Consider the following 24,603-nt stretch of genomic DNA (forward strand, 5'->3'; position numbering starts at 1 on the left):
CGTTCCCCCTGCAATCCGGCACGGCCAGGGCGGGCTCCATTCCCTCACCCATATGGCGTCTCCATGAGTAATAAAAGCTGCTAATTGCCACCAGATGCCCCAGGACTGCCTGCCGCTGCTGCTTGCTGCTGCCTGGGGTTGGGAAGGGAAAGACGGGACCTGGAGCCAGCCCCAAAGTTTGGGCCAGGTTGGATGTGGGGTGATGGAGAGGACTCCAAGCAAGCAGAGTGTGCAGACATGGCTGCTGTTGTCAGCAATGAGTCCAATGTCCCAAGGAGCAGCAAACAGCATCAGGGCAGCTGCATGCCCCCATCCTGCAGCAGTGCCCTGGGATCCCCAGCTGCAATCCCTGCACTGAGGCTTTGGTCCCCTTGTGTTGCACAACTGGAGCTGGCCCCAGCCCAGCACTGCCTCACTCCCAGCCTGCAGCCCCAACCCCAAACCAGTCAGCACTGGGATGAGCTGAGCCATGCAGTCAGTGCTCAGAGGGACGGCCAGGGGAGAGACCTGAGCTCTGGGGGTCTGCAACCTGCCCACGTGCCTCTGTGCAGCTCCTGTGCCTGCAGTCACCCCCCAGCACTGCTGTCCCACACCAGTAGGAAACAATGAGCTGCTGGAGAGGCACTGGGTTCTGCACTTTGGACACCTCCATGGGGTCAAAGTGAGGGTCTCTCCATGCCACCTCCAGCACAGGGTCCCCCTATTCCTTGGGCATTAATCCCTTCCCACTGTGCCACGGTATGGGGGACAGCAGAGCTGGGACAGACGTGTCCCCATGGGGTGCCATCCCCAGACCCCTCCGGTGGCACACGAAGCACCACGTGGCGGCACCACAGAGAGTGAACTTTTATTTCCAACAACGACAGCACCTGCCCCGTGGGGTGGGGACGGTGGGGACGGCTGGGAGGGGGCGGCCACGGGGCGAGGGCACCCGGCCATGGTTCCACCACCCGGCGTGGGGTACGTGGGGTGCCCGGGGCCGCCGCGCGCGTGCACACGGTGCACTGCGTGAAGAAACATCCCGGTAGAAAAGAACGGAGATGCCAGGGCCTGGGAGGCCGGTCCTGCCCGGGGTGGGGGGCCGGGTGGGTGCGCAAGTGATCGGTGGGTGAGTGTGGGGTGCGCGGCCCCCCCTGCAGGGATGGCTCTGACGGATGGGACCCCCCCCAGGTGCAGAGAGGAGGACGGAGTGACGCAGCGTCCGAGCTGGTCCTGCTCACACCTCCGTCTGGAAGTCCCCATCAGCTGCATCCAGACCAGCGCAGGGACCCTCCCAGTCTGCACAGCGCAGCTCCAGGCGGTCCCGGTGGGCGCTGGGCAGTGAGCCCAGAGTCATCGCCTTGAATGTGCTCCAGGGCTTGGGTGGCGCGGCTGGAGGCTGCGGGTCATCGGGGCCGGCTGTGTCCTGCAGGGTGAGCGGGGCTGCAGCGTGTGGCATTGCACAGCTCCAGCCCCACAGGGGGCACAGCCATGCCCATGCCCATGTATCCCTGTCCCCACACAGTCCCTGCACTTACAGTGGCCACGCTCTTCTCCCCACCACCTGATGAGACGCTCCATCGCTTTTCTCGCTGCAGAAAGAGGCAGCACTCAGCCCCACAGCCACCCCACAGCACAAGATCTCACGTCCCCATATGTCCCACCTCACTGGAGCCCAGAGCTCACCTTGATGGTGCCGGCAGCCGGCGCCCGGTACCGGTCCAGTGTGTGGAACTTCTGGTTGAGCTCGTGGTAGAGCTCGGAGTGACGCTTCCGTGTGTGCATCACCTTCTGTAGGGGAAAGCAGAGCCCTCAGCACACACACCCACACCCATGGGTGCACAGCTGCCCATAACCAGGCAATGCAGGGACATGGCACAACTGAGGGTCCCCATCCCATCACAGCCCACTGCCACTGCTCACCTCGAAATCCAGGTCAGAGTACCGCAACCTCTTCCTCTGGTGGGGGATGCACAGAGCAGCGGGGAGCAGAGGGACAAGAAGAGGGAAAGGTCTTTGTGGGCCAAGGCAGAGCCCCGGGAGCCACACAGCCATCCCCAGCACATCGAGTGCTAGGCAAGGAACATGGGAACAGGGCAGCACTGCAGCCCTTGGCACACACAGATGTGCACATGCACGCTCACCAACCCTCTCCCAGCTGCTTCCCTCCCCACGCACACACATCCCCCAGCACACCCAGCCCTGCACCCTTCCCTTGCTCCTTGCTCACCTCCAGGGACCCCACTTTCATGGCAGAGCCGGGCACGGTGCGTGGCATGGTGCGGCTGCGCTCCGACAGCTCCGACGCCAGGATCTGCCGCACTGTGGGGTGCTGCTTGAACTGCAGCCCATAGGGATGCTTCACCGTTCCATAGGGCTGGCTCAGGTTCACATTGACGTGCTCCACCGAGACAAAGCCAGGGTAGGAATCCCCCTCTCCTGCCCCAGTGGGATGGGGGGTCCCTTCCTCAGTGCTGGGACCCTCCTCGTGCTGGAAGGGCTGCAGGCTGCGGCGCGGCAGCACCATATAATCGCTCTCCCTCGGTGGCTCCGGTGCCCGCAGCCAGCTGTACTCCAGGGGCCGTAGGCTGCTCTCGGTGCACAGGTAGACAGGACCCTGTGCCTCCAGCTGTGCCGGCGGCTCGCCCAGCTCCAAACCAGCCACCACATTGGGCGTCATCTTGGGCACCTGCACCAGGATGCTGGCGGTGGGGATGTTGCCCGGCAGGCTGGAGAAGCCCAAATTGCCCTCCGAGCTGGTGTTGAGCTTGGGGTCCTCGTCGCCATCCAGCGAAATGCGTGACAAAGTGCCGGTGATGGTGGCAGGGTTGCAAGTGTTCACCTCCTTGAAGAGCACTGCGGGCAGGAAGAAGGTTGGAGGGGTTCCTCCGAGTGGGTGGGGGGCAAGGAGCAAGGTCCCACATGCTGGCATCACAACAGCACCATGCCCACCCCATGGCATGGAGCAGTGATATCCCCAACACCAGCACACGGCACAGGGGAGCCCTCACCTGTCTGACACGCCAGGTCAACGTCCTTTTCAAAGTCTGTCTATAAAAACACAGAAAGAGGGGGAAAGGGAAAGAGAAAGAGAGAAGAGAGGGAGAGGTGGGGAAGTGAATGCATCTTGGGGACCTGCGGGGCACAGGGGGGTCCCTGCCTGCTCCGCGCCAGCGCTGCCGCGCTCACCAGGATCTGCACCTGCCCATTCTTGCAGGAGTCGGGCGAGTTTTCATTCTCCTCGCTCCTGCACACCCCTATCTGACACTTCACCACGTCCTGGACCTGCGGGGACACAGCCGGTGATGGGGGTCCCCTGCAGGCAGTGGGGTGCCCCCGCGCCCCCGGCCCACCTCTCGGCGCAGGAAGCCGTGCACGGTGATGATGACGAAGCCCTGGACGGAGTTGAATACGGCGAAGAGGACCTGGAAGAGGATGGAGCGCCGGTCGGTCATGGCGAGCACGGCCGACATCCAGGTCAGCGCCAGCAGGGGAAGGACCACGCAGGAGCTCCACAGCGATGCCCTGGGGCAGGGAGAGAGGGCAGGGGGTGAGCCCACCGCTGGGGTGCACTGACACAGCCCTGAGCCCCCCTCACTGTCCCCCAGGGCTGCCCACACGTGCAGCATCCGAGCACTCCCCTGGCTCCCCTCTTCTTGGCCCATTGTCCCCAGTCCGGTGCTGGGTGAGTGCTGGTGGCATCACCCATTTGAGGGTCATGGGAGCTCATCGTCCCCCCCATCAGTCGCAGGGTGCTGGGGGATGCGGGGTGGCCCTCAGCCTCCCACAGAAAAAAGGGAGGTTTTTGGCACTGCCTTTTGGGGCTGCACCCCCTGCAACAGGGACGTCAGGTAGATGGGGGTCCCACCAGCACCTGGGGTCTCAGTGCCAGGAAAGGGCTCCCACGCTGCCCAACCCAACCCCCATACTGCAAGCAGGAGGAGCGGAGCCCCCATGCCCCGGCCCCAGCGATGAGGTGACGGCAGAAGCCATGCCATGCGGGGGGATGGCTGTGGGGGGGAACACAACCCCGCGCCCGGGGCCGCCCCGAGCACACAGCCTTGTCCCATACCCCATTCCCAACCCCAGCACCCACCCCACATACCGACCCCCCCCTCCTCCCACCCCAGTACAGGCTGTGCTCGGGGTGGGGGCACAGCGGGCACGTGGCGGGCACTAACATGGCACTGCTGGCGGTGGCGGAGGTCATGGCCGCGCTGGACACCACGCCGCACTTGGTGCATTTCAGCAGCAGGCTGCCACAGGGGGGGGGCTTCGAGCTATGTGCCCACCACCCCCCCGGCACCCCGCGGCCAGGACCGGGCCACGTGGGGGGGGGCAGGCGGGGACAACAAGACAAGGGGACAGCGGGAGGGATGGATGGACGGATGGATGGACAGACATGGGCAGAAAGCAAATGGAAGGAGAAAAAGAAAGAGAAAGAGGGTTAGTTGGGGCAGCACAGCTGTTAATGATTTGCAGCGGTGGCCAAGCGGCAGCGATGGGGGCCTGCAGCCCCTCTCCCTGGGGAGACAGCCCCCTCCCCATGCACTGCCCCCAACAAAAGGGCTCCTCCAGCCCTCCCACCGCTGCCCCATGCTCACCCCACGCCCATGAGCCCCCACAGCCCACAGCCCCACAGCAGGGCAGGGGGCTCCACGCCGGCCCTGCACAGCCCCACCAGGCGCAGGGCACTTACCCAGCTCGCTGCTTTTTGGACTTATCTGAAATGCCATCGCGGGACATGAGCTTGTTGAAGACGATGATGCCCACCAGCATGTTCACCTTGGGGGGAGCAGAGCTGGCATTAGGGCATCACAGCCCACCACGACACACAGGAAGGGTCTGGGGTCCGTGGGGGTCTGTCCTACCAGCACAATGACAGCTGCGGGTCCCACGAAGGCGTAGAGCAGACCACCCTCCAGTGAGAGCCAGCAGCTGTAGGGACCAGGGGGGTCAGGGGTGTGGGGAGAGGACGGCCCTCCCACTCCTCATCCCCAGCCTGATGTGCCCCCCATCCCCACATACTAGCTCGCCGTCCCGTAGCCTTTGGTCCGTGTGAAGCCAACAGAGACGGCGACCACGAGGGCTGGCAAACCTAGAGGATGAAGGGAGGGCCTAGCTGGGGGAGGCAGCACTGTGCCCCCAGGCACCCCCTCCATGACAGCCCCAATGGATGGGGACAGGGACTGCGGCCACAGCTAGGGGACCACAAGCCAGAGAGCAGGGCCACGCTGCTCTCCACTGTGCCTCCATTCCCTATGAGAGCTCCAACAACCCCATGGGGAGTGGGAAAGGTGCACGGTGCCCACCCTCTGTTCCCCCCAGCCCTTACCCCATCCCAAGCACAGGAAGCGCTTCCTGACCAGGCGTGTCCGGATGCGGCCGATCACCGCCAGGTAGGACTGCCAGGCTTCTGTCAGCACCCAGCAGAAGGACGAGAGGAAGAAGAAGTGGAGGAAGGCAGCCGTCATGGTGCACACCCCCTGCAGGGACATGGGGAGCTTCAGCGGACATGGCACGGTGGTGGTTAACATCCTGTGCCCGTGGTGAGGGCTGTGCCAAAGCCGTCACACAAAGCGTTTAATCCTGAGATTGAGTTAATCCAAATCCAATCTGGGGGCTGGGGGTGGGATGCAGCGCATGGGGGGGACGGCGCTGTGCCCACCTTGCTGAGCATCTGGGACTGTCCCACCAGGATGAGGACGTTGGAGGCCAGGATGGAGACGCAGAAGTTGAGCAGGATGATGGAGCGCTCTGACTTGATGAACCTGGGGGCAGACAGGGATGGTGCCAGGGGGTTGGACTGTAACCTCCCCATACCACGTCTCCAAAGTGTCAGCCCCATCCCTGCATGGCATCACACTGAACCGATCCCATAGCTCACGCTGTGCCCCCCTTCCCACCCCACTCCCCACCTCTCAAGCCATGGGTACCCCCATCCCCTCACTGTCCCCACCCTCCTGGACGCTCACCTCCAGAACGCAGCATAGATCACCAGCAGTGTCAGCAGGGCCATGCAGGACACAGCGCAGCCGATCATCAGCGGCACCGATGGGCTGCCTGAGGGGTCCATGGCCTGAAGGAAAAAGGAGGGAGAAGCTGAGCCAACCCCCCGATGGCAGCTCCCTGCTGGACCCCTCTGCTCCCACTGGGGACCCCCTGAGCGGGTGGGTCCCCCTTGGCCATGCCCTGCAATGCTCCCATCCCCACCTGCTGTCCCCATCCCCACCCACCATCCCCTACCAGGTCTCTGGGCAGCTGTGCAAGGATGGCGAAGGTGGCGAGGCGGCGGCACTGGCATTTGGTGTGAGCCGGGAGGGTCTCCAGGGTTTGGCAGCTCTCCGTGTCCCAGTTTCCCAAGCCAGCATCGCTGATTAATGGGACAAGCACAAGAGGGAGAGAGCAATTTGATCAAACACCGCACAGCCCCTCGCAGCTCCAGATTAACCCTCTGCTCGCCCCTGCAGGGTGAGTGCCTGGCACATGGCATGGCACAAAGTGCTGATCTGGAGCCTCAGTCTGCCATCATCCCACCCAGGCTAAGGGGGGGAGTCATAGGGAGGGGCAGTGCTGGGATGGGGAGCCCATGGGGATGCTGTGCTGCTTTCATAGGGCAGAGGGAACTGAGCTGTGGGTCTATGGCACAGCTGGGAACACATGTCCTCATGCCGGGCTGAGACCCATCACACCCATCACACCCACAGCCGTCACCATAGCACACCTCCAGCCAGCACCAGCCCCCAGCACCTGTCCCCACAGCGAGGATCTCCTGGCACCAGGAACACCAAGGTGCAGGGTGCCCGGGGGTGCTGTCCCTCACCCCACAACGCAGCCCCCCCTTCACCGTGCCCTACTTTTCCTCTCTCCTGCCACAGCGGTGAGCACTGTGCTAACAAATTGCATCTGGCAGGCTGTAGGCATCTGTCTCCAGCATCACACTGAAGCAAATCGATATCCACACCGGCAAAATTATCCCACAGCCAGAGGGGCTCAGCGTGGGATCATTGGGGCCATGGGCACAGCACCTCCCCCCCCACCCCATCCCTCTGCCCCACTCACGTCCTCGAGTAGTCCCAGCTGACACACTGCGGATGGGATGTGCCCTGCAGACAGACAGACAGACTGGTTGGTCCTGGTCCCATGGGGTGTCCGTCCCCACATGGGGCACGGAGCGATGGGGAAGGAGAGGGGCCAAGGGGACACTCACATTGATGATGTGGGAAAGCTCCACCAGCACGAGGGGCTCGGAGGGTCTGGTGGGTGGGCGCACCGTCACCATCAGCACTTTGGAGGTGACAGCCAGTGGGGTCCTGTGGGAAGGAGGCAGCTGTGGCGGGGACGGGGGGATACAGGGGCAGGGGGACATGGGGCAGCCCCACTGACCTGGGGGGTGGCAGGATGAGTCCCAGCGTGCGGTACAGCACGGCCCCGATGACAAAGTGGGACGACTCATCCAGCTCTAAAGGGGGAACAGAGAGCGGTGCTGCAGTGCAGGGGGTGCAGAGCCATTGCCCGGCACACGCGTGTGCACACCTTGCACACATGCACCCAGCGGGTACACGCAGCTGCTGGGGCACACAGGAGGGAACACGCAGCCCTGCAGCACAGGCACACACCGACCTCCTGCACATGGGCATGCAACACGCCACCGGCACACACATACACACTCATGCACACTCCCAGATGTGCACTATCATACACTCACACGAGTGCACACTCACTCCCATTCCCAGCCCCGTACCGGCGGAGGCGAGGCTCAGCACCTCCCTGGGGATGAAGAGCTTGTCCTCAGAGCTGCGTGCCCAGTCCTTCATGCCCCGGCGGCCCTTCATGGGGAAGTTGATGTCGCTGGACACGGCAGAGACGGGCTCCCGCTGGATGCTGATCACTGCGGGCACAGCGGGTGTCACCCCCGGGACCTCCACCCCAGGACCCCCACCCGCCCCCCCACCGCTCACCCAGGTTGTCGGTGACGATGAGCGAGCTCTGGAACGCCTTCAGAGCATCCCCCACCAGGTGGATGAAGTCCTCCACCACCTTCATCAGGTGCACGGAGCCAGGAGAGACCTGCGGGCAGTGGGCAGCTCAGGGTATGTCCCCCCATGGGACACCACAGGGGCACCATGGGGATATCATGGGGGCACACCGCTCACCTGCTGCGCATCCTCCCACTTGTCCCTGTTCTCCGCATCCACCATGTAACTCACCACCTGGAAGAAGCGCTGCGGGGACGGGGCTCAGCGGCGCTGGGGACGGACCACCAGCACCTCCCCACAGTGTCCCGCGTGTCCTCATCCCACTACCTGCACGTCCTCGGAGGATGGGATGTAGGTGGCCCTCTTGAAGGTGTCGGTGACGTTGCGCAGGATCTCCACGGAGAAGAGCAGGTCCCCACTGTAGTAGGTCTTGCGGGCCATCAGCTCCAGCAGGCTGCGCACCACCTGCGACATGCCCTCCCCAGCCAGCACTCGCTGCCCCTTGGCCAGGTGCTCCCGCAGCTGGATCAGGGGGAGGGAGGTGTCACCTGGTGGGCAGCACCGTGCCACCATCCCTCGCCATACCCAGAACTAATCAGACTAATTATGGAAGCAGCAGGAAAAGGGGGGTCAGAGGGTCTTTACATCCCAAGAGTCACTTTGTGAGGACACAGTGAGCGTGGGATCTCCTGGCTGCAGGATGGTGACCTCCTTCCCCATCCTGCCTCAGTTTCCCTACATGGTTACCCACAGGGCAGTGAAATAACCTCCCTGAGGAGCAGGAAGAGTGCTAGGGGGACCCCCACCCTGCATGGGGACAGGGGCTGAGGACCCACAGGGACAGGGGACGGAGCGTGCACCTACTGAGAGATGTAAGTATCGGTACTCGTGGGAGATGCAGCGGGCGAAGCTGGGCACACCCCAGTATGCGACCCCGTGGGGGTTCAGCAGGCACCGGCGGCTGGCGGACCCTGCAGGGGAAACAAGGGCTGGGGGCTCAATGGAAGCAGCCCCAGGGCTGGGGGGGATGCTCACCCCACACCCCTCACCTGTGGCATTGGGGGGACACTTGTTGTAGATGATGTCCCCCGCAGCGGTTTTCTTCCAGGTCATCAGCATGACGTACTCATCCTTGCACATCTCGTGGTAGGCTGTGGGGAAGGAAGGCAGTCAGACACAGCCCCGGGCTTTGGGCGGGCGCTGGGGGCTGCCCCGTACCTGGGCACTTCTTCTCATTGCAGGTCTTCACCTCCTCGCCCGTGCCCTCGCAGGGGTAGCCCTGCACGCCGGTGCCCTCACACATGCGGAAGCGGCGCTGCCAGCCCGTGTCGCACGTCTTGGAGCAGAGGCTCCAGTGGTTCCAGGGGCCCCACTTGCTGTCAGCTGTGGGGACAGGGACACCGTGGGGTCCCCGGGCTGCTGAGCATGGCAAGCAACACCCAGTGCCATGTAGGGATGGGGATGGGGACAGGGCAGGGCTGGTGCTGCACTGCTGACTGAAAGCCCCGTGGGGTGTTCAATGTCCAGAATCAATAACTTAAACCTCTTTCTAACAAAAGAAACAACCCCACCCTAGAGCCCCACTGCTTGCTGCTGGCAGCCCAGGGGCACCCAGGTGCGTTGCAGTCCCACCTCACCCTACACCCACCTCCCTCCACACCTGCAGCTGATGCAGGAGGAGATGAAGGACAGGTGGAGGGCAGGAAACACCCTTTAGTCCCAGGTCCCTATTCCTGATTCCCAGGACCCTGTGGGACAGGGTGAGATCTTGGTCCCACCATAGTGCCCTGTGCACCAGGACATGCAGCCATCAGGTACCAATGGGTACTCAGCACGGTGCAAGGATGCACAGCACAGAGACATCTCCTCCAGCCAGGACACATCTGGAGGGAGCAACCAGTGCAAGGTGGGTGGCTGCTGCACCCCAGCACTGTGCTCTGGTCACACTCCCCATGCACCCACATCCACAGTGGTGACCCCACAAGCATGCCAGCAGATTCACGACACCAACAGCGATGCGCAGCAGCATTAAGGCAGAATCATGCCACATCCCTCCCAGACCCTCCCAAGCACACAGAGCCTTACTGGGACACACGGGGTTGGAGCACTCGCGGGCGTCAGCGTGGGCCCCCCTGCACTCTGCCCAGCCATGGGCTGAGACGCTGCATTTCCGCGTGCGCTGCTGGGTGCCGTTGGCGCAGGTGACAGAGCAGCGGCTCCAGGCGCCCCACTCCAACCACTGCCCTTCCACTGCAGGGACAGAGAGAGAGAAATGGGTCAGTGCCCACACAGTGCCAGCCCCGCTGCCCACCACCCGCACCGCGCTTTGTGTGCAACGGGTCCAACCTAGCGACGTGCTGCTCCGTGTGCCAACACTGAGCTGGCAGCACTGAGCTATTATATGAGCCGGGTCTGGTCAGCAGGACTGACCCTGACCACACAGCACTGCTGCTACAGCACAGCAACGCCCCAGCTCTGCACCACGAACTCCAACACTCTGAGTGATAAAAGCCACAGTGTGCAGCAGTGATGCAGCCCTGCATGGCGGGGATGTTGGGTGCACTCTGTGCACCTCACACTCCTCCTGCATCACATGGGGTGTCCCTGCAGCCCACAGTCCCAACAGCATCTGGGCAAACACAAACAGCCAGATCCCTTCGCTGCCCTCAGCACCTCCTTGGTGCCCCACGATGTCCCCGTGCCACCCCAGGTGCCATCACACTCCAGGATGGCTCCTCATGCCTGAGGTGGGGGCTCTGGGCCCTGCAGCACGGCTGGCTCTCCATGGGGACCCCTGCGTGGGACGCACCCCTGTGTCCCCACGCTGTCCCATGTCCCCATGGCTGCAATGCATCAACCTCGCATCACTGCAGCCCCTGCACTGGGAGCACAGCCCTCGCCCTCAGCTCTTTTCCTGGCTGTACCAGGGCTGGGGACACGGAGCAGGGGGAGAGGGGAGTGGTACTGACCCAGGCAGGTCGCGATACTGCAGGGCTTGGCCTGCAGCTCGGGGCCCTCGCAGGCTTTCCCTCCGTGCTGCGGGGCCACACACTGCCGCGTCCTGGTCCTGGCCCCTCGCCCGCAGGTCACCGAGCACAGGCTCCACGGGGACCAGTCCTCCCACGCACCATGAACTGCAACACAGCACAAGGCCGTCACGGCACACCTGGCCCCTGGGCTGAGTCCCCTCCTCCTGGCACCGAGGGGTCCTGGACATTGCAGACCCCTTGTGCCCCATGGCACAGCTGTACCTTCCCCACCTTTGTGCCCTACCGGCCCTAAGCAGGCAGCAGTGATGCCACGTGGCTCTCTGCCCGGCTCCAGCCTCCCTGCTGGGTTCCCAATGGTGTGTGCACACTGTGCCCGCTCACCCTGGCACCAAAACATGTGCACAGCCCCTTCCTTGTACAAATCACATTACACGAGCTCAGCTCATGGAAGCAGCCAGAGACCACGAACTCCTTAGGCATCCTAAAGGATGCTCTGTGAGCTGAGATGTCCCCATCAGCCCCTGCACCCAGGGGAGCACCCACATGTCATGCAGTGCACAGCCTGCCTGCTGCAGCTGCATTGCTCCCTGCAGCCCCACAGAAGATCCATAGCAGAGAACTGGGCAGCTTGGCCACCTCCTGCCATGTGCAGATTGGGATCAACCATTGTGGGCAGCTTCCTGACCGCAGCCCCACACCATGGGGCACACGCACTGCACTGCTCCCCAGGAGCCAATGCCACAGGGAAGGAAACCAGCTGCACAAAGCCACATCCTCGCTTCCCCCCCTTCCCACAAACACACAACACTGCTGTCCCCACCCCTTGCCATCCCCCACCCCCGTGCTCCATACCTGGGCAGGTGGCCGTGTTGTTGCAGGTTCGTGTCTCCCGCAGCAGCCCACTGCACAGCGTCCCGTATGGAGAGGAGACACAGGAGCGCGTCCGTACCTGGGAGCCCTGCCCGCATGTCAGAGAGCAGACACTCCACTGCGACCACTCCTCAGCTGCGGGGTCCCCTGGGGGGAGATGGGGTGTGAGGGATGGGGACAGCCATGCAGACACCTTGGGGATGGGGTTGGAGATGGGCAGCACAGTGAGTGCGAGCACATCAAGGATGCAAGCGGGGTGAAGGAGCCCCCCCCATCGCACTGCTGCTCCCAAACCTGGGTCAGGGCGCAGGATCGGACACCTCTAGGAGTCCCTGGCACAGATCTGACCCTGTTTGGAGTCCCAGCCCCACACAAGCTCTGGGTGCCCTGGGGGAGCTGTGGCACATGCAGCACCGCCCGCCCTCCCCGCACAGCTACACTGCTGACATTTGCAAGCACCCGGCTCTGATGAAGCTTGATGATCCATCTGAAGCTATCGGACAGGCCAGAAGAAAAGGCCATCAGTTTAAATTAAAAAGGAATACATGGGGGGAGGGCTCTGAAGGGGGCAATTAGTGCTGCAGGCAGGCTCTGCTCCCACAGAGGTGCTGCATCATGGGGGGATGGGGCCGTACCCCCCATGGGGTCCCACTCAGGGCTGGCAGTGGGGCTGGGTGCCCCCCACAGTGGGTGTTCCTGTGCCCCACGCTGCACCCAGCAGATCCATGGGGTAGGAGCTGGGAGATCTGCATGCCGGGCACACAGCGCAGTGCTGGGGCCCATCCATCTCCCCACTCGACTCCAGACCCATCAATCAGGAGGTGCTGGGGGGGGGGGGAGCGCAGCGCTCCAATTACCCAGATGAATTTGCCAAATAAATACATTTGAACGAAACAATTAATAGATTTTTCTTTCTTTCTTTCCTTTTTTTTTTTTTGTGCTTTCCAACCCTCGGAGGAAGGCGCAGAGAAAATGTATAAATGGAACAAATGAAGTCAGTCTGTGGGCTGGAAGCAAAGGAAGTCACTCCGTCTGCATCAGCCAGCACAGTGCTGCACAGCACCCCTACCTGTCTGGGCCATGTACACCCCCGGCTCATCTGCCGACCGTGGCCACTGTGTCTTCACCTTCTGGTTCTCCTCAACAGCATTGCCTGGAAGAGAGAAGGGCTGCAGTGAGGGACAGGCAGGGGGATGGGATGCTGTGGGGACAGCATAATATGGGGATGGGCATGGGGATGTGGGGACACTGTGATGTGGGATGAGGATGCCCAGCCCTGTGCTGAGTGCTGTGTAGCTTCCTGAGGGCCACAGATGGCTGAGCACACCCAGAGCTCAAAAACACAACACACCTCTGCCAGCCTTTGTGTTATGGTCATGAGGGCTGAAATCAGTCCATGCATCCCGGGGCACTGATGTCCCCAGTGCACCCCTGGGCACCCAAATGGCAGCGAGCAGTGGTTGCTCCCCTTTCCCCACCGAACAGATTGCTGCAGTGAGGTGGCACAAATTTATGGCTCAGCTCACGAAAAATAACAAGAGATCCATCAAGAGCATTTGGCGTGAAATTAACTGGCACACAGAGGGCTCAGCAGAGAGGCACAGGGGCAGCACTACCCCCCATCTCCCCATCCAGACCCTCCTGGGACCCCACTGTGTCCCCACACCCTGATCAGATCCAGGCAGTGGGAACGATGCGGTGCCATTGGGATGGAGGTGCTGCTCATGTTCCTGGGCAGAGCTGGGTGCAGGTGGCACACAGAGCCCCATGGCACCCCATTGCCATGCCAGCTGGGATGGCTTGACTGCCTCAGCACAGCAACATCCCCACGGGATGGACGGGAGGTGACATGGGGACGTGGAGCTCCCAGCCGTGCTCCAAGTGTGATGCACACAGGTGATATACAGCCACAGGCGGGGAGCACCTCCTGCGCTGACACTTAGCAGTGTCACAAAACAGACTCAGATTTACCGACTCGCCTTCAGCTCGGTGTGACCCTGCCTGGCTCTGCCCTGTGCTGGGATGCAGCCCCCATCTGTGTGCACCGTGGGGATACAGGACCACCAGGTGCTGCTCATCCATAGGGCCACCCGGCCCTGAGAACAGCGCGGCACAATCACACACATCCCCGTGAGAGCATGGGGAAGCCATAAATCCTGAGGATATACGAGTGCGCTCTGCCCAGCTGTGTTCGACAGAGACACCAAATTCAATTTCCTTTGGAGAGCACTAAATCCCCAGTCCTCACTGCAGGGCTCTGCCCTCAGCCATGCCCAGCTCCTGCTGCCCCCATAGCACCTGACCTGGGATTCCCCATAACATCACAGCTGCAACAGGAGGGTCCTTCAGTTCATCCCCCCATGGTGGGGGGGGTTCAAGCAGGTTGGGAGCCCACAGCCCCATCCCATTATCACTGCTGTGGTGGTGGCTGCTGCGGGGCGGTGGTTTCAGTGGGCAGGGCACTGCGGCCCCATAAGCTGCACAGCTGGAGGGCTGAGACCACAGTGGCAGGAACATGGACAGCACAGCTGTGACACATGCAGTCACAGGTGGGGGAGTTTTGCCTGCATGAACTGTGCACCCACACGATGCTGCGCTCCAGGGGCTGCATCCCTTTGGGTATGTGGTGCACAGGGGATGGTGCTGGGGATGGGGACTCCATGGCACCATCACAGCTGGGAATGGAGCTGCATCTCTTTGGCTCCCACGGTGTTAAGGGGGCAGCGCTGGGGACGGGGACCCCATGGCACCACCGTGGCTGGGAACGGGGAGGCCCCAAGAGCTGCTGGTCCAATGCCAGCCCCGAGCGGCTGCGGCTCTCGGCGGAGGAGAGCCGGTGAGATCAGTGCTGGGCACCCGCCAAGCTCTGCTCACAGGCGCCATTCAGCCCCAGCCCCACTGCTGCCCTGAAAGGAGCCCATTCTCCCCCCGGGGGGCGCAGGGGAGGCCAGGTGGGAGCACCCCTCGCTGCCATGAAGGATGCTCTGTGCTCCGGGCACAGTGACACACGTGAGCGCCCGGTGTGCACGGGGATGCAGTGCAATGAGATGGCACCTGGAGCCGGCACTGAGCTCTTAATCCTCCCATGCAGAGTTGCATTTAAAGTGGGGAGAGAAAGGAGGGAGAAGAAAAAAAATCAGATCAAGGAGCTCCCCTCAGGATGAGGCGATTTATAGCCACGCAGCTGAAACGGACCGGGGATTTATTTGGGGGATCTGCCCATAATGACATTTAGCTCCTGAAATAAATGCTAAAGCCCAATGAAATTATATATATACATACAGCCCATCGCCACCACCTAATCTGCTGGGAGCAGCGGTGCCCTGGATAAAGAGTGCGAGCAGCTAAGCTCCTCATTGCATCGCCTGGGGCTGGCACAGGGGAACATCTGGCCAGATGTGCTCCCAAAGCACCACGTGCAAAGGGAGCGGGCGGCCCCTCAGCAGCCTGGCCCCATTGCTCAGGGCAGGGGGGGGGGGCACGGCTGCTTTGCTTGCAATTTGTTGCCGCAATTCAGACCTGAGCAAATGGCTTCGCTGCGCCTGGTTAACAGCCCGGCCGTGCCATCCTGCCTGGAATAACAAGAGCACGGGCTGCAGCAGTCAAGGGTAATTTGCCGTGGGAAAGGGTCATTTTACCTGCAAATTGTTTTCCACGTCTGCACCAATGCAGAGTGACAGCGTTCCTGCTCCGGGCTCGCGGTCAGGCGAGCAGCAGCGCAGCCACGCAGGAGGAGAGCGAGGCCCTGGGGCTGCACAGGCTGTGCTCAAAGAGCCGTGGCAAAGCGCAGGGGCTGGGCTGGGCAGAGCGAGCTGCAGCAATGGGAGCTCGGAGTGTGGCTCAGAAAGATGCACCCGGTGCTGGGAGCGGGTGAGGGAGGGATTTACGCCTTGTAGGGGTTCTCAGCTCCATGTGCAGCACACGGTGTGCACCCTCCTGTCTCATGGAGCATATACAGCAGGATTTACCCCTTGCGTGGTGTCCCTGCTCAGTGCAGTGCCCATTTTGTATCCCCCGCATGAGCATCCATCCTTTGCACATTTCCCTGCTCCACACCCAGATGTGGATTTGCACTTCTATTCCCAAGCAGCATGCATGGTCAGGATCCATCCATGGCACATGAACAATACTCACCCTCTGCACTGTCCTCACTCCAGACCCCAGCCCCATCCCGCCACCCCCATCCCACCCCACTCACCGTGTGGGATCTCAGGCAGCTCGAACTCATTGCCACTGGCAGAATGCAGCTCAGGTTGGGGGCAGCACTGGGGGGTGGCAGCGGGTGGTGGGGCGGGCGTGCGGGTGGTGGGGTGCCGCGTGCCGTTGTGCCGGGGTGCTGGGGGGGTCTCTGCTTGGCAGCTGCAACCCGCATGGGTCAGGCCACAGCGCCGGGCTCCAGGGGCTTGCAAGCACTCCTCCAGCCAGCGGCACAGCACGCTGCAGGTGAACTGGCTGGAGTTGTTGTTGTTGATGAGCAGCACCTCCACAAAACGGAACTCCAGCGCTTGCGGGGCCAGCAGGCGCGGGGCAGCCTCAGGTTCCGCTGCCAGGCACAGCTGCACAAAGTTCTTGTCGAAGTGCAGGAAGGTGAAGGGCCCCGCGGCCTCGCACAGCTCCAGCTCGGCTTCCTCCCCTTCCTCCTCCTCCTCTTCTTCCTCTGGGTGTGGGGAGGGTGGGGGGCTGGCGGGCTCCGTGCGCGGCTCACAGGTGTAGTTGGCCAAGTAATGGTCGAGCGGCAGCACCATGGGCGAGAAGTGGGTGCAAACCTGCTCCTCACGGTTGAAGCGGAGATACAGAGAGTATTTGGTGGGGTCGGGGTTCTCCAGGGTCCAGGAGCAGCCGGAGGAGATGGTGGGAAAGAGGTCCTTGAGAGAGAAGGAGCCGTAGAGGACACCAGAGGCCAGAGCGGAGCAGGCGCTGGGAGCCGGGTCAAAGCCCCGCGTGAGCCACAGGACAGACGATATCACAGCCAGTAAGAGGGGACCAGCAGCGGTCATCCTATGGCATTTGCCCTGTGGGAGAGATGGATGGATGGATAAGACAAATGGGCAGGCAGATGGATGCTCACCGGGAGCTGCACCAGGGGTGCGGAGCTGGTGCAGTGGGGGGGTCAGCACATGGGGTGTCCTCAGCCCCCAGGGGACAGTGTTCACCCAGTGCTGTCCCATCACTGAGTCTGATGACCTCTGCACGGATCCACCCCACAGCCCTGCCCAGCAGGCACAGCATCATCCTGCAGCCCTCCCATAACCCTCAGCTCAGGGGGACACCCCAGAGTCATGGCATCCCCAGCTCCCACACTGAGACCCCAGCACTGGGTGAGCTATCATTCCAACACCTATTTCTTGGGAATCACACCAAGTATGCAGAGCATCGTTGTGGATGGCTTTTTAATTACTCATTAACAAAATAATGCACACAGTGGCCTTTTTAAGCAGGAGCGAAGTGCAGCTTTACAGTGGCCAAGGGCACCAAAGGCTCATCAGCACCTCTCTGTGGGGCAAGGGGACAAATGGGTCAGGAGGTTCCCCTTTGCCCTCAGTCTCTTCCATGTTCCAAATCCTGCCCTTATTGCTGGCAGCTGGGCATCCCTTGCACAGGGCAGGAGCCTGAGCTGCGGCTGAGGCTGCGCTGAAGCGGTGCAGGGCACATTAGGGAGCTAAAAATAATCCAGCTCACATGCAACAGGCACAGGGGCTCAGTGCTGGCAGCACGTGTGCGGGGAGGAAGGCACGGCGGGCAGCGCTTGGGCAGGATGGAGGTGGGACCCCGAGGAGTAAAATGGGGGGGGGATGATGAACAGAAGCACTGCTTTGCTCCAGCCCCATTCAACAGGAGACCCCACAAGCAGCGAGCTGCACCGTGCTCCTGCCAGAGCTCGGCAGGCATTACAGACACCATCAGGGACACCGGGTCCCCTGGAGGATCCCACCATGTGCAGCTCTAGGGCTGGCAAGGAGGAGGAGGAGGAGGAAGGGGAGGAAGAGGTCAGATGGGGACACACTCCACTCTGCAGCGAGCTGAGCGCGGGGCTCCCGCAGCCTGGCAGGGACACAAGATGGTGCTTGCTTCCCTCAGCCGGCAGCAGCGAGCAGGGAACGCTGCAGCCCCACAGCCAGCACAACCCGCCCAGCTCCCCACATCCCAACCTCGCTGCCCTGCAGGAGCATCCCACACCCCATCCCTGCAGCACAGCCAGGATGCTCCCAGCACCAACACACAGCCGCTGCCGACGGCCTTGTTAAGCACCAGCCCCGCTCCCTGCAGCGAGTGCTGCTGCTGCTGCAGTGAAAATATTTCATTGGGCCGCACGCTGAGCCCGAGAAGATATTGAACAGCTGGGGCACCGAGTGACCCGCGGGGACACGGTGCTGCAGAGCAGCTCGGGGACATGGAGGCTGTCACCAGCCCTACCTGGCACCGCCACCATGGGGACATCGCACCATGCAGCACTGCCATCCCAGTGCTCCAAAACTGCCCCATCCCTCGTGCAGGGGAGAGCCCAGCACACAGCTCACCATGCTGGGAGCTGTGGGCCAGGGGGGGTCCCCGCTGCCCCCCAAAGATTTGCTGCATCCCAGCACCTCACAGGGCTGTGGGAGCCGCTGCTGGCACTGCTGGCATTGCTGGCACTGCTGGAACACTGCAGCCTGCTCCAGCCCCTCTCATCTCCCTTTGTTCCCCTCCCGGGCTGAGGGGAGGGCTGGGTTTTTAATTAAAGCTTTTAAAGAGCCATTACAGAGCCGGGAAACCACTGCATGGAAATGACAGCGCTGTGCCACAAAGGGAGGAGCAGCGGCTCCGTGGGCAGCACTCCATCACCACCGGGATCCCACATCCCTCCATCACCACCGGAATCCCACATCCCTCCATCATCACCACCAGGATCCCACATCTCTCCACTGCTGCCAGCATCCTGCATTGCTCCAGGCTCCAGCAGCAGGAGGAGGCACCACCCGGCACCACGACACCCCAGCTGTGCTTTAAGGCTGTATCCCCAAAGATCTTCACATTAATGATGGCTCCTTGGGGGACCCCACACAGCTCCACCAGCCCGGCGTGCAGCCTCGGTGCTGGGAGCAGAGGTTTCTCTGTGCCACGCAATGGCAGAAACAAAGACACCAGCCCAGAAGTGATAAACGGGCGCCACCAAACCCAGCTGGCAGTAATAATCAGCGAAACGATTAATAGCGAAGTAAAGGAGATTTGGGGTTTAGGTGACACGCTTTTTAGCCAGGCAGTGTTCTGTTAATAGGCTGAATGAGACGCACGTGGGACTGGGGGAGCAGGGCAGGGCATGGGGCAACACCAGACAGTGGGACATCGGGCTGCAAAGCACCGGCAGGAGGAGTGGGACGGTGGGTGGCAGCAGGACGGCTGCATCTCCATCCCATCCCATCCCATCCCATCCCATCCCATCCCATCCCATCCCATCCCATCCCATCCCATCCCATCTCCATCCCATCCCATCCCATCCCATCCCATCCCATCCCATCCCATCCCATCCCCGCTGCCCAGCGCTGACCACCGGCCAACAAAGCTCCCTGCCGAGCTCATCCCCACGAGGTGAGCCGCCCGTTTCCCACTCCCGGGATCTTCAAAGGCAGCAGGAGCCGCAGAGCCGCCCCCGCTCTCACCTCCTGCTGCCTCTCCATCCCTGTTTAACGCTCCGAGCTCTGCCAGATGAAAGAGGGGGGCACCGAGAGTGCAGCCCCCCCCCGCGGCCCCCGGACCGCACAGCATGCATGTGCACAGCCATGTGCGTGCTGGAGCTGCCGCAAACACAGACACGTGTGCGCTCAGTGCGGGGTCCGCTTTGCAGCCCACCCCCCATCCTACCCCCATTGCCGCCCCTCTCCCCCTTTGCCCCCTCTCCCCCTTTGCCCCCTCCCCCCCGCTCGCTGCCACGGCCGTTCCTGAAGCACGCAGGCTGGCAGCGACGCGGAGCCGTAATTAATGGGGCCGCTTTGCCAATGAGTGGCCGCGCCGCGCTACCACTGGCAAGCACAGGCCTTTTTATTTATTCTACTTAACTGCTGTTGGTAAAACTCCGCTCCAGAAGCAAGGCCAGGAGACGGCGGGGTGGGATCTCCACCGGGATTAGGGATTACGCTCTGCTATGGATGGTGCACACACACACCCTATTAGCAATGGGGTCCCCCCAGTCCGGCACTGGGCTGCTCCCTCTGCCATCCGAATGCCACTGAATGCTGCTCTTACTGCACAGACCCCTCCTGCCCCCCCACAAATAAAGGGGTGGGGGCTCCAGGAGGTCACAAATTGGGGCTCCAGACCTTCAGGCAGCAGCTGTAAGTGGATGCATGATGTGGGGGGGAGGTTCAGTAGCCCCTGGTCTCATCTGGAGCTGGATGTGTCAGAAGCCTCCAAGGTGCTGCTCTGTGGGGAGGAGAAAGGCTCGGATCCATCCTGCTCTCAGCAGACACTGAGAATGAATAGATGGGCTGAGAGCAGAGGGACGCGGTGGCCCCCGCAAGCACAGAGGAAAGACGGAGCCTTGATGTTTGGCAACCGAGTCGGGTGGCTCCAGGCCAGCTTTGTCCCCATTAGAGGATGGCAGTGTGGTAGGAAGTGAATTTGCAGGGCCTTGGTCCAAATTCCCTTGGAGAAGCATTGAGGCGTCAAAGCAGGCAGGTCCCAAAAGGTCCGTGTGTCCATCCGAGTGAGGGGCTGCTTCATCCCCTCCTGTGGGGCAGGGAAAGCACAGGGAGCCTGTGGGGACGGGGCTGTCCTGCCCCACATCCGTCACTCAGCAGCAATGGGGACAGCCCAGGTGAAGAAAAACCCATCTATTCCCACAGCTCCATGCAGAACCAGCCTGGATGCAGGCGATGATGGCAGCACCCACAGCTCCGTGTCCATTTTCTCTCCAGCTCAGACTGAGGTTTGTAGCATCCCAGCTCCTGGCGAACTCCTTAGATCAAAAGCGGTGTGTGGGAAGGAGAGGCCTCCAGGAGGAACCGCTGCCAGGCTCCAGCACAGAGGGGCTGACGCTGCCTCGCAGCTGCTTCCAGTGTCGGCGGTGCCAAACCCCACTGGGGAATGGGGCTCTGAGCAACCCGATGAGGGCTGCCAAGGGGCAGCCAAGCGAGAGCCACAGTGACAGTGACGACAGCCGAGGCCGCCCCGCTCCTCCCCACCTCCTCCGTGCTGGGACCACATGAGCACCAACACTGGCTCCCCATAGCCTGGCTCCAAACCGAGCCATCGCAGGGCAGGGATCAGCCCCCAGTGCACTCCCAGAGCATCACTCAGCACCATGCACCCAGTCTATCAGCATCACCCCCCAAAACCACAGCCAGATGCTCAGCACTGCACAGCTTGGCCACCCCAGGGCCAACTCCTTGGGGCCAAATCCCCACGTCAGCAGTGCCAGGCGCCATCCAGCACAGGCAGCAGTGCCATGACCTAGAAAAGCAAAGGGCTGCTCACACACCGCGAGTTACAGCACACACTGCCAGAATGGGGCTGCACAGATCCTCCCGGAGCTTCAACAAGTGACACAGGGACACATGTGGCATCGTTCCATCTGCACATCTCTGAGCCCATAGGTCCCCAGGGAAGGGAAGGGAAGGGAAGGGAAGGGAAGGGAAGGGAAGGGAAGGGAAGGGAAGGGAAGGGAAGGGAAGGGAAGGGAAGGGAAGGGAAGGGAAGGGAAGGGAAGGGAAGGGAAGGGAAGGGAAGGGAAGGGAAGGGAAGGGAAGGGAAGGGAAGGGAAGGGAAGGGAAGGATCTCCCCCTTTCTCCCCCAGTTCCTCCTGCCACCTGCACACTGCACGTGCCCATGCCAGCACACTCTCGATGCCCACGTGTGTGCCCTCACCGCGTGCCCACGCTCCCCAGGCACCGCTCACCCCATAGCACTGCACTGGGGGCTCTGTGCACCCCCTGACCACACAGCTCCCGGCGCAGGGAGGGCCGCACGCTGTCCCTGGTGCGGTGCCAACACGGTGCCCACGCTGCCCATTCACCGCGGTGCCGGCGTGGGGACAGGCACACGCCACACACCCACGGGTGCCAGGCTGGCAGCACGCGTGTGCCCACACCGGGGCTGACGAGGACAACACTCAACCAACCGAACCCCCACGGATGCGATGCCTCAGTGCCACGCAGCGCCCACCCACGCGTGGGCACCGTCTGTGCCGTAGGGGCAGCGCTGTGGACCCGCACCCCGGACATGCCCGGTGCCAACCGAGCGCCGCAGCCCCGGAACTTCCAGCAGGGCCGGGGCCGCCTCGTGGGCACCGCAACCCGGAGCCGGTGCGGGAAAGTTCCCCGGGGCCGGAGCTCCCGCAGCGCGGCGGAGCGGGGGCTGAGCCAAGCGGCAGAACGGGAACCGCAGCCCGCAGAGCTGCCGCCCCCACCGAGCGCACCGCAACCCGGGGATGGATGAGCACAGCGGGGCGAGACGGAGCGAACGGCTTCGGCGCACCGGGAGGGGGGGGGGAAGGAGCACCGGGAAAGAGGGTGTCGGTGCACCGGGATGGGGGTCGGTGCTCCGGGATGGGGGGTTCGGTGCAGCGGGGGGGTGATGGGGGGGCTCTCGGTGCCGCCCTTACCTGCGCTCCGTCAGCAGCGCGTGGAGCCCCGGCGCGGCGCGGCGTAGATCGGGATGGCCATCCCCGAGCGGCGGCGGCGGCTGCCGGTGCCCGGGAGCGCCCGGGGGAGCGCGGAGAAGGAAGCGGCGGCGCGCAGGGCCGGCAGCGGGAACGCGGAGCGCCGGGCCCCGGCCGTGCTGGAGGAGGAACGCGGCGACGCGCACGGCTCGGGCACTTGCTGCATGCGGGGCGGTGTGACAGCAGCGGGCATGGCGGAGTGCGCGGCACCGCCGCCGCCTTAAGGAGAACGAGGGCGGTGGGAGGAGGGGAAGGGGAGGGGGGGAGGAGGGGGTGTCCCCCCCTATGGGCGCTGGAAGGGGAGGGGGCGGCCGATGGGATGGTGCAGAGAGTGCGGGGGTGGAGGGGGGGGGGGTGCGCGTGCACGCGGAGCTTGGGGGGTGGGTTGTGCACATGTGCAAACGGTTGTTGTGCAAAGCGGGAGTGTGCGATGATGTGCAGTGTGCACAGGTGGGGAGCGCTCTGTGCACGCACAGACGCGGGTTGCAGCGTGCACACGCGTGGGTTGGGGTTGTGAGAGCACCGGCGTGGGTTGTGTGCATGAGTGTGCACAGCTGGGTGCTCAGCACGCTGCTGCGTGGGGGTGTGCAGGGTGCTTGTGCAGCAGATGTGTTGCACGTGTGTGCAGAGCTCAGCGTGAGCACGACCTGCAGGGAGTGTGTTGCAGGGAGCACCTCGGCAGGTGAGCAGTGTGCTCGGTGCACACTGTGCTTGCACAGATGTAGAACAAGTGTGTGTGGCACGAGGACGTCCTGCATGAGGATGGCAGGGAGCTGCAGAGCTGCAGCGCTGCACATGCAGGAGGTGCAGGTCTGTGTGCCCCCCTGGCTCTGTGAATCTCAACACCACAATGGCCCATGGGGGTCTGAGAGCAGCACTGTGCCCACCAAGCACTGACCCAGCCCCATCCCATCACCCAGCGCTGCTGGCAGCATCCAGCCCAGCTCTGTGCAGCTGCACACAGGGCCGTGCCCACACTGTGCCCAGCAGCTCCCTCCTCCATCCCTCAGCCCTTCCCTGCAGCCTCCTGCTGCCTGACCCCAGGTCCCCAGACAGACGCTCTGGGTGGAGGCTGAAGGGAAGCACAGCAGCTCACGGGCTGCTCGTTACACCAGGGAGCAGCAGTGGTGGCTCAGACATGACTGGAGGATATTCTCCGCCCGTCTCTGTAAATACACATCAGTGCGGATGGGAGCACAAGGGCGATCCTGAGCACACAGCTCTCCAGGTCACACTCTGGGTGTTTGCTCCTGCAGCTGACTGGGGCTGCACACTTGATGTGCTTCCAGATCTCTCCATCACCAGCTCCAGGTGCCCTGTGAGCGCTGTGGGTCTCTGGGTGCCATTGCCATGGCCCAGCCTGGCTCCCAGCACCCATCCTATAGAGATCCACGTGCTGCAAGGGGCCCAAGCTGCAGGAGCTGGAGGCACCCACTGTTACCAGGACAACTGGGTGCTCTCTCCATAGCTGCTTTTTGCTGCTGCATCCCTGCAAACCTCCCCCTGCCGCTGCACCACCAGCTGTGCCCACAGCTCCCAGCAAAGCACAGGGGTCACCAGACCCCCCTGACCTCCATACTGTCCCTTTCAGAACCAGGCAGCACTCAGGAAAGTGCAGAAGAGCTTCATCCCACCCAATGTATCACACCACAATGTGGAGCACTGAGCACCACCAGCACTGGGCAGGCTGGCAGGTCCTCTGTGCGTGGCCAAGGGGAGGATTCAGCACTAAGGAGTGCAGTGCCCCACCAGCACCTGGAGCTATGGGGATGCTGAGGGTGGCCCCAGGCTCCTGCAGCCCCTGCATCACTCCCAGGCTGTGTCCCAGCAGCAGTTTGGAGGCTGAGCAGTTTGGAGAAGTTCTGAGCTCAGCATCATTGCTGCGTTCACTTCCAAGCGCTCTGTGTGCTGAAGGTTGGATCTGGAGCAGCAGTGTGTCTGTGTCAGCAGGGCAGGGCACAGGACTTGGCATGCTGGGCTGGGCACAACAAGGAGAGCTTCATGGGGGAAATGGGGCAAAATGGGGGGAAATGGGACAATACCCACCCATGGGCCGAGCTCATCATGTGGCCATCGGAGCCACTCAAAGTATTGCACACCAACAGTCTGAGCAGGAAACTTTGCATCAATATTCATCTCGATTAATAAACAT

The 24,603-nt window shown here is 62.6% G+C and overlaps 1 protein-coding gene across 23 annotated transcripts; it reads right to left on the reverse strand.

The window, feature by feature from the left end:
* Positions 1-827: 827 nt before the first annotated feature.
* Positions 828-22,703, reverse strand: ADGRB2 (adhesion G protein-coupled receptor B2). 23 transcript variants are annotated; one of them, XR_014935162.1, is made up of 32 exons: positions 22,395-22,667; positions 16,017-16,830; positions 12,888-12,971; positions 11,801-11,965; positions 10,928-11,092; positions 10,044-10,208; positions 9,177-9,341; positions 9,008-9,109; positions 8,823-8,929; positions 8,286-8,480; positions 8,136-8,204; positions 7,941-8,049; positions 7,724-7,870; positions 7,366-7,441; positions 7,190-7,292; positions 7,042-7,085; positions 6,226-6,352; positions 5,955-6,058; positions 5,648-5,750; positions 5,315-5,483; positions 5,008-5,077; positions 4,851-4,917; positions 4,679-4,764; positions 4,161-4,259; positions 3,333-3,404; positions 3,169-3,264; positions 2,991-3,026; positions 2,210-2,835; positions 1,903-1,938; positions 1,666-1,770; positions 1,518-1,571; positions 828-1,405 (listed from the first exon to the last, which is right to left on the reverse strand). XR_014935162.1 is itself a non-coding variant. In XM_085518168.1 (32 exons), exons 2-32 carry the CDS (start codon positions 16,813-16,815, stop codon positions 1,217-1,219), a joined length of 4,638 nt encoding a protein of 1,545 aa, XP_085374294.1. In that variant the 5' UTR covers positions 16,816-16,830; positions 22,395-22,703; the 3' UTR covers positions 828-1,216. The 23 variants fall into 23 exon arrangements, 16 of the variants coding, with proteins under 16 accessions (XP_085374294.1, XP_015739257.2, XP_085374289.1 ...); XR_014935161.1 differs by having other exon boundaries at positions 3,333-3,504; XM_085518168.1 differs by having other exon boundaries at positions 2,991-3,030; positions 3,333-3,504; positions 22,395-22,703.
* Between the last annotated feature and the right edge of the window lie 1,900 nt (positions 22,704-24,603).

Source organism: Coturnix japonica, chromosome 17, assembly GCF_054131305.1.
Source record: "Coturnix japonica strain WE chromosome 17, WE-NBRP24, whole genome shotgun sequence".
Lineage (NCBI taxonomy): Eukaryota > Metazoa > Chordata > Aves > Galliformes > Phasianidae > Coturnix > Coturnix japonica.

Bases quoted from the DNA above. Each gene is read 5' to 3' on its own strand.
- ADGRB2 (XM_085518168.1), bottom strand. From the start codon at position 16,815: ATGACCGCTGCTGGTCCCCTCTTACTGGCTGTGATATCGTCTGTCCTG. The intron at 7,293-7,365 runs GTCAGTGGGGCT...TCCTTCCCACAG, and splicing joins CTCATCCTGCCACCCCCCAG to GACCCCACTGGCTGTCACCT. The intron at 4,918-5,007 runs GTATGTGGGGAT...TGGTCCCTACAG, and splicing joins GGCTACGGGACGGCGAGCTA to CTGCTGGCTCTCACTGGAGG.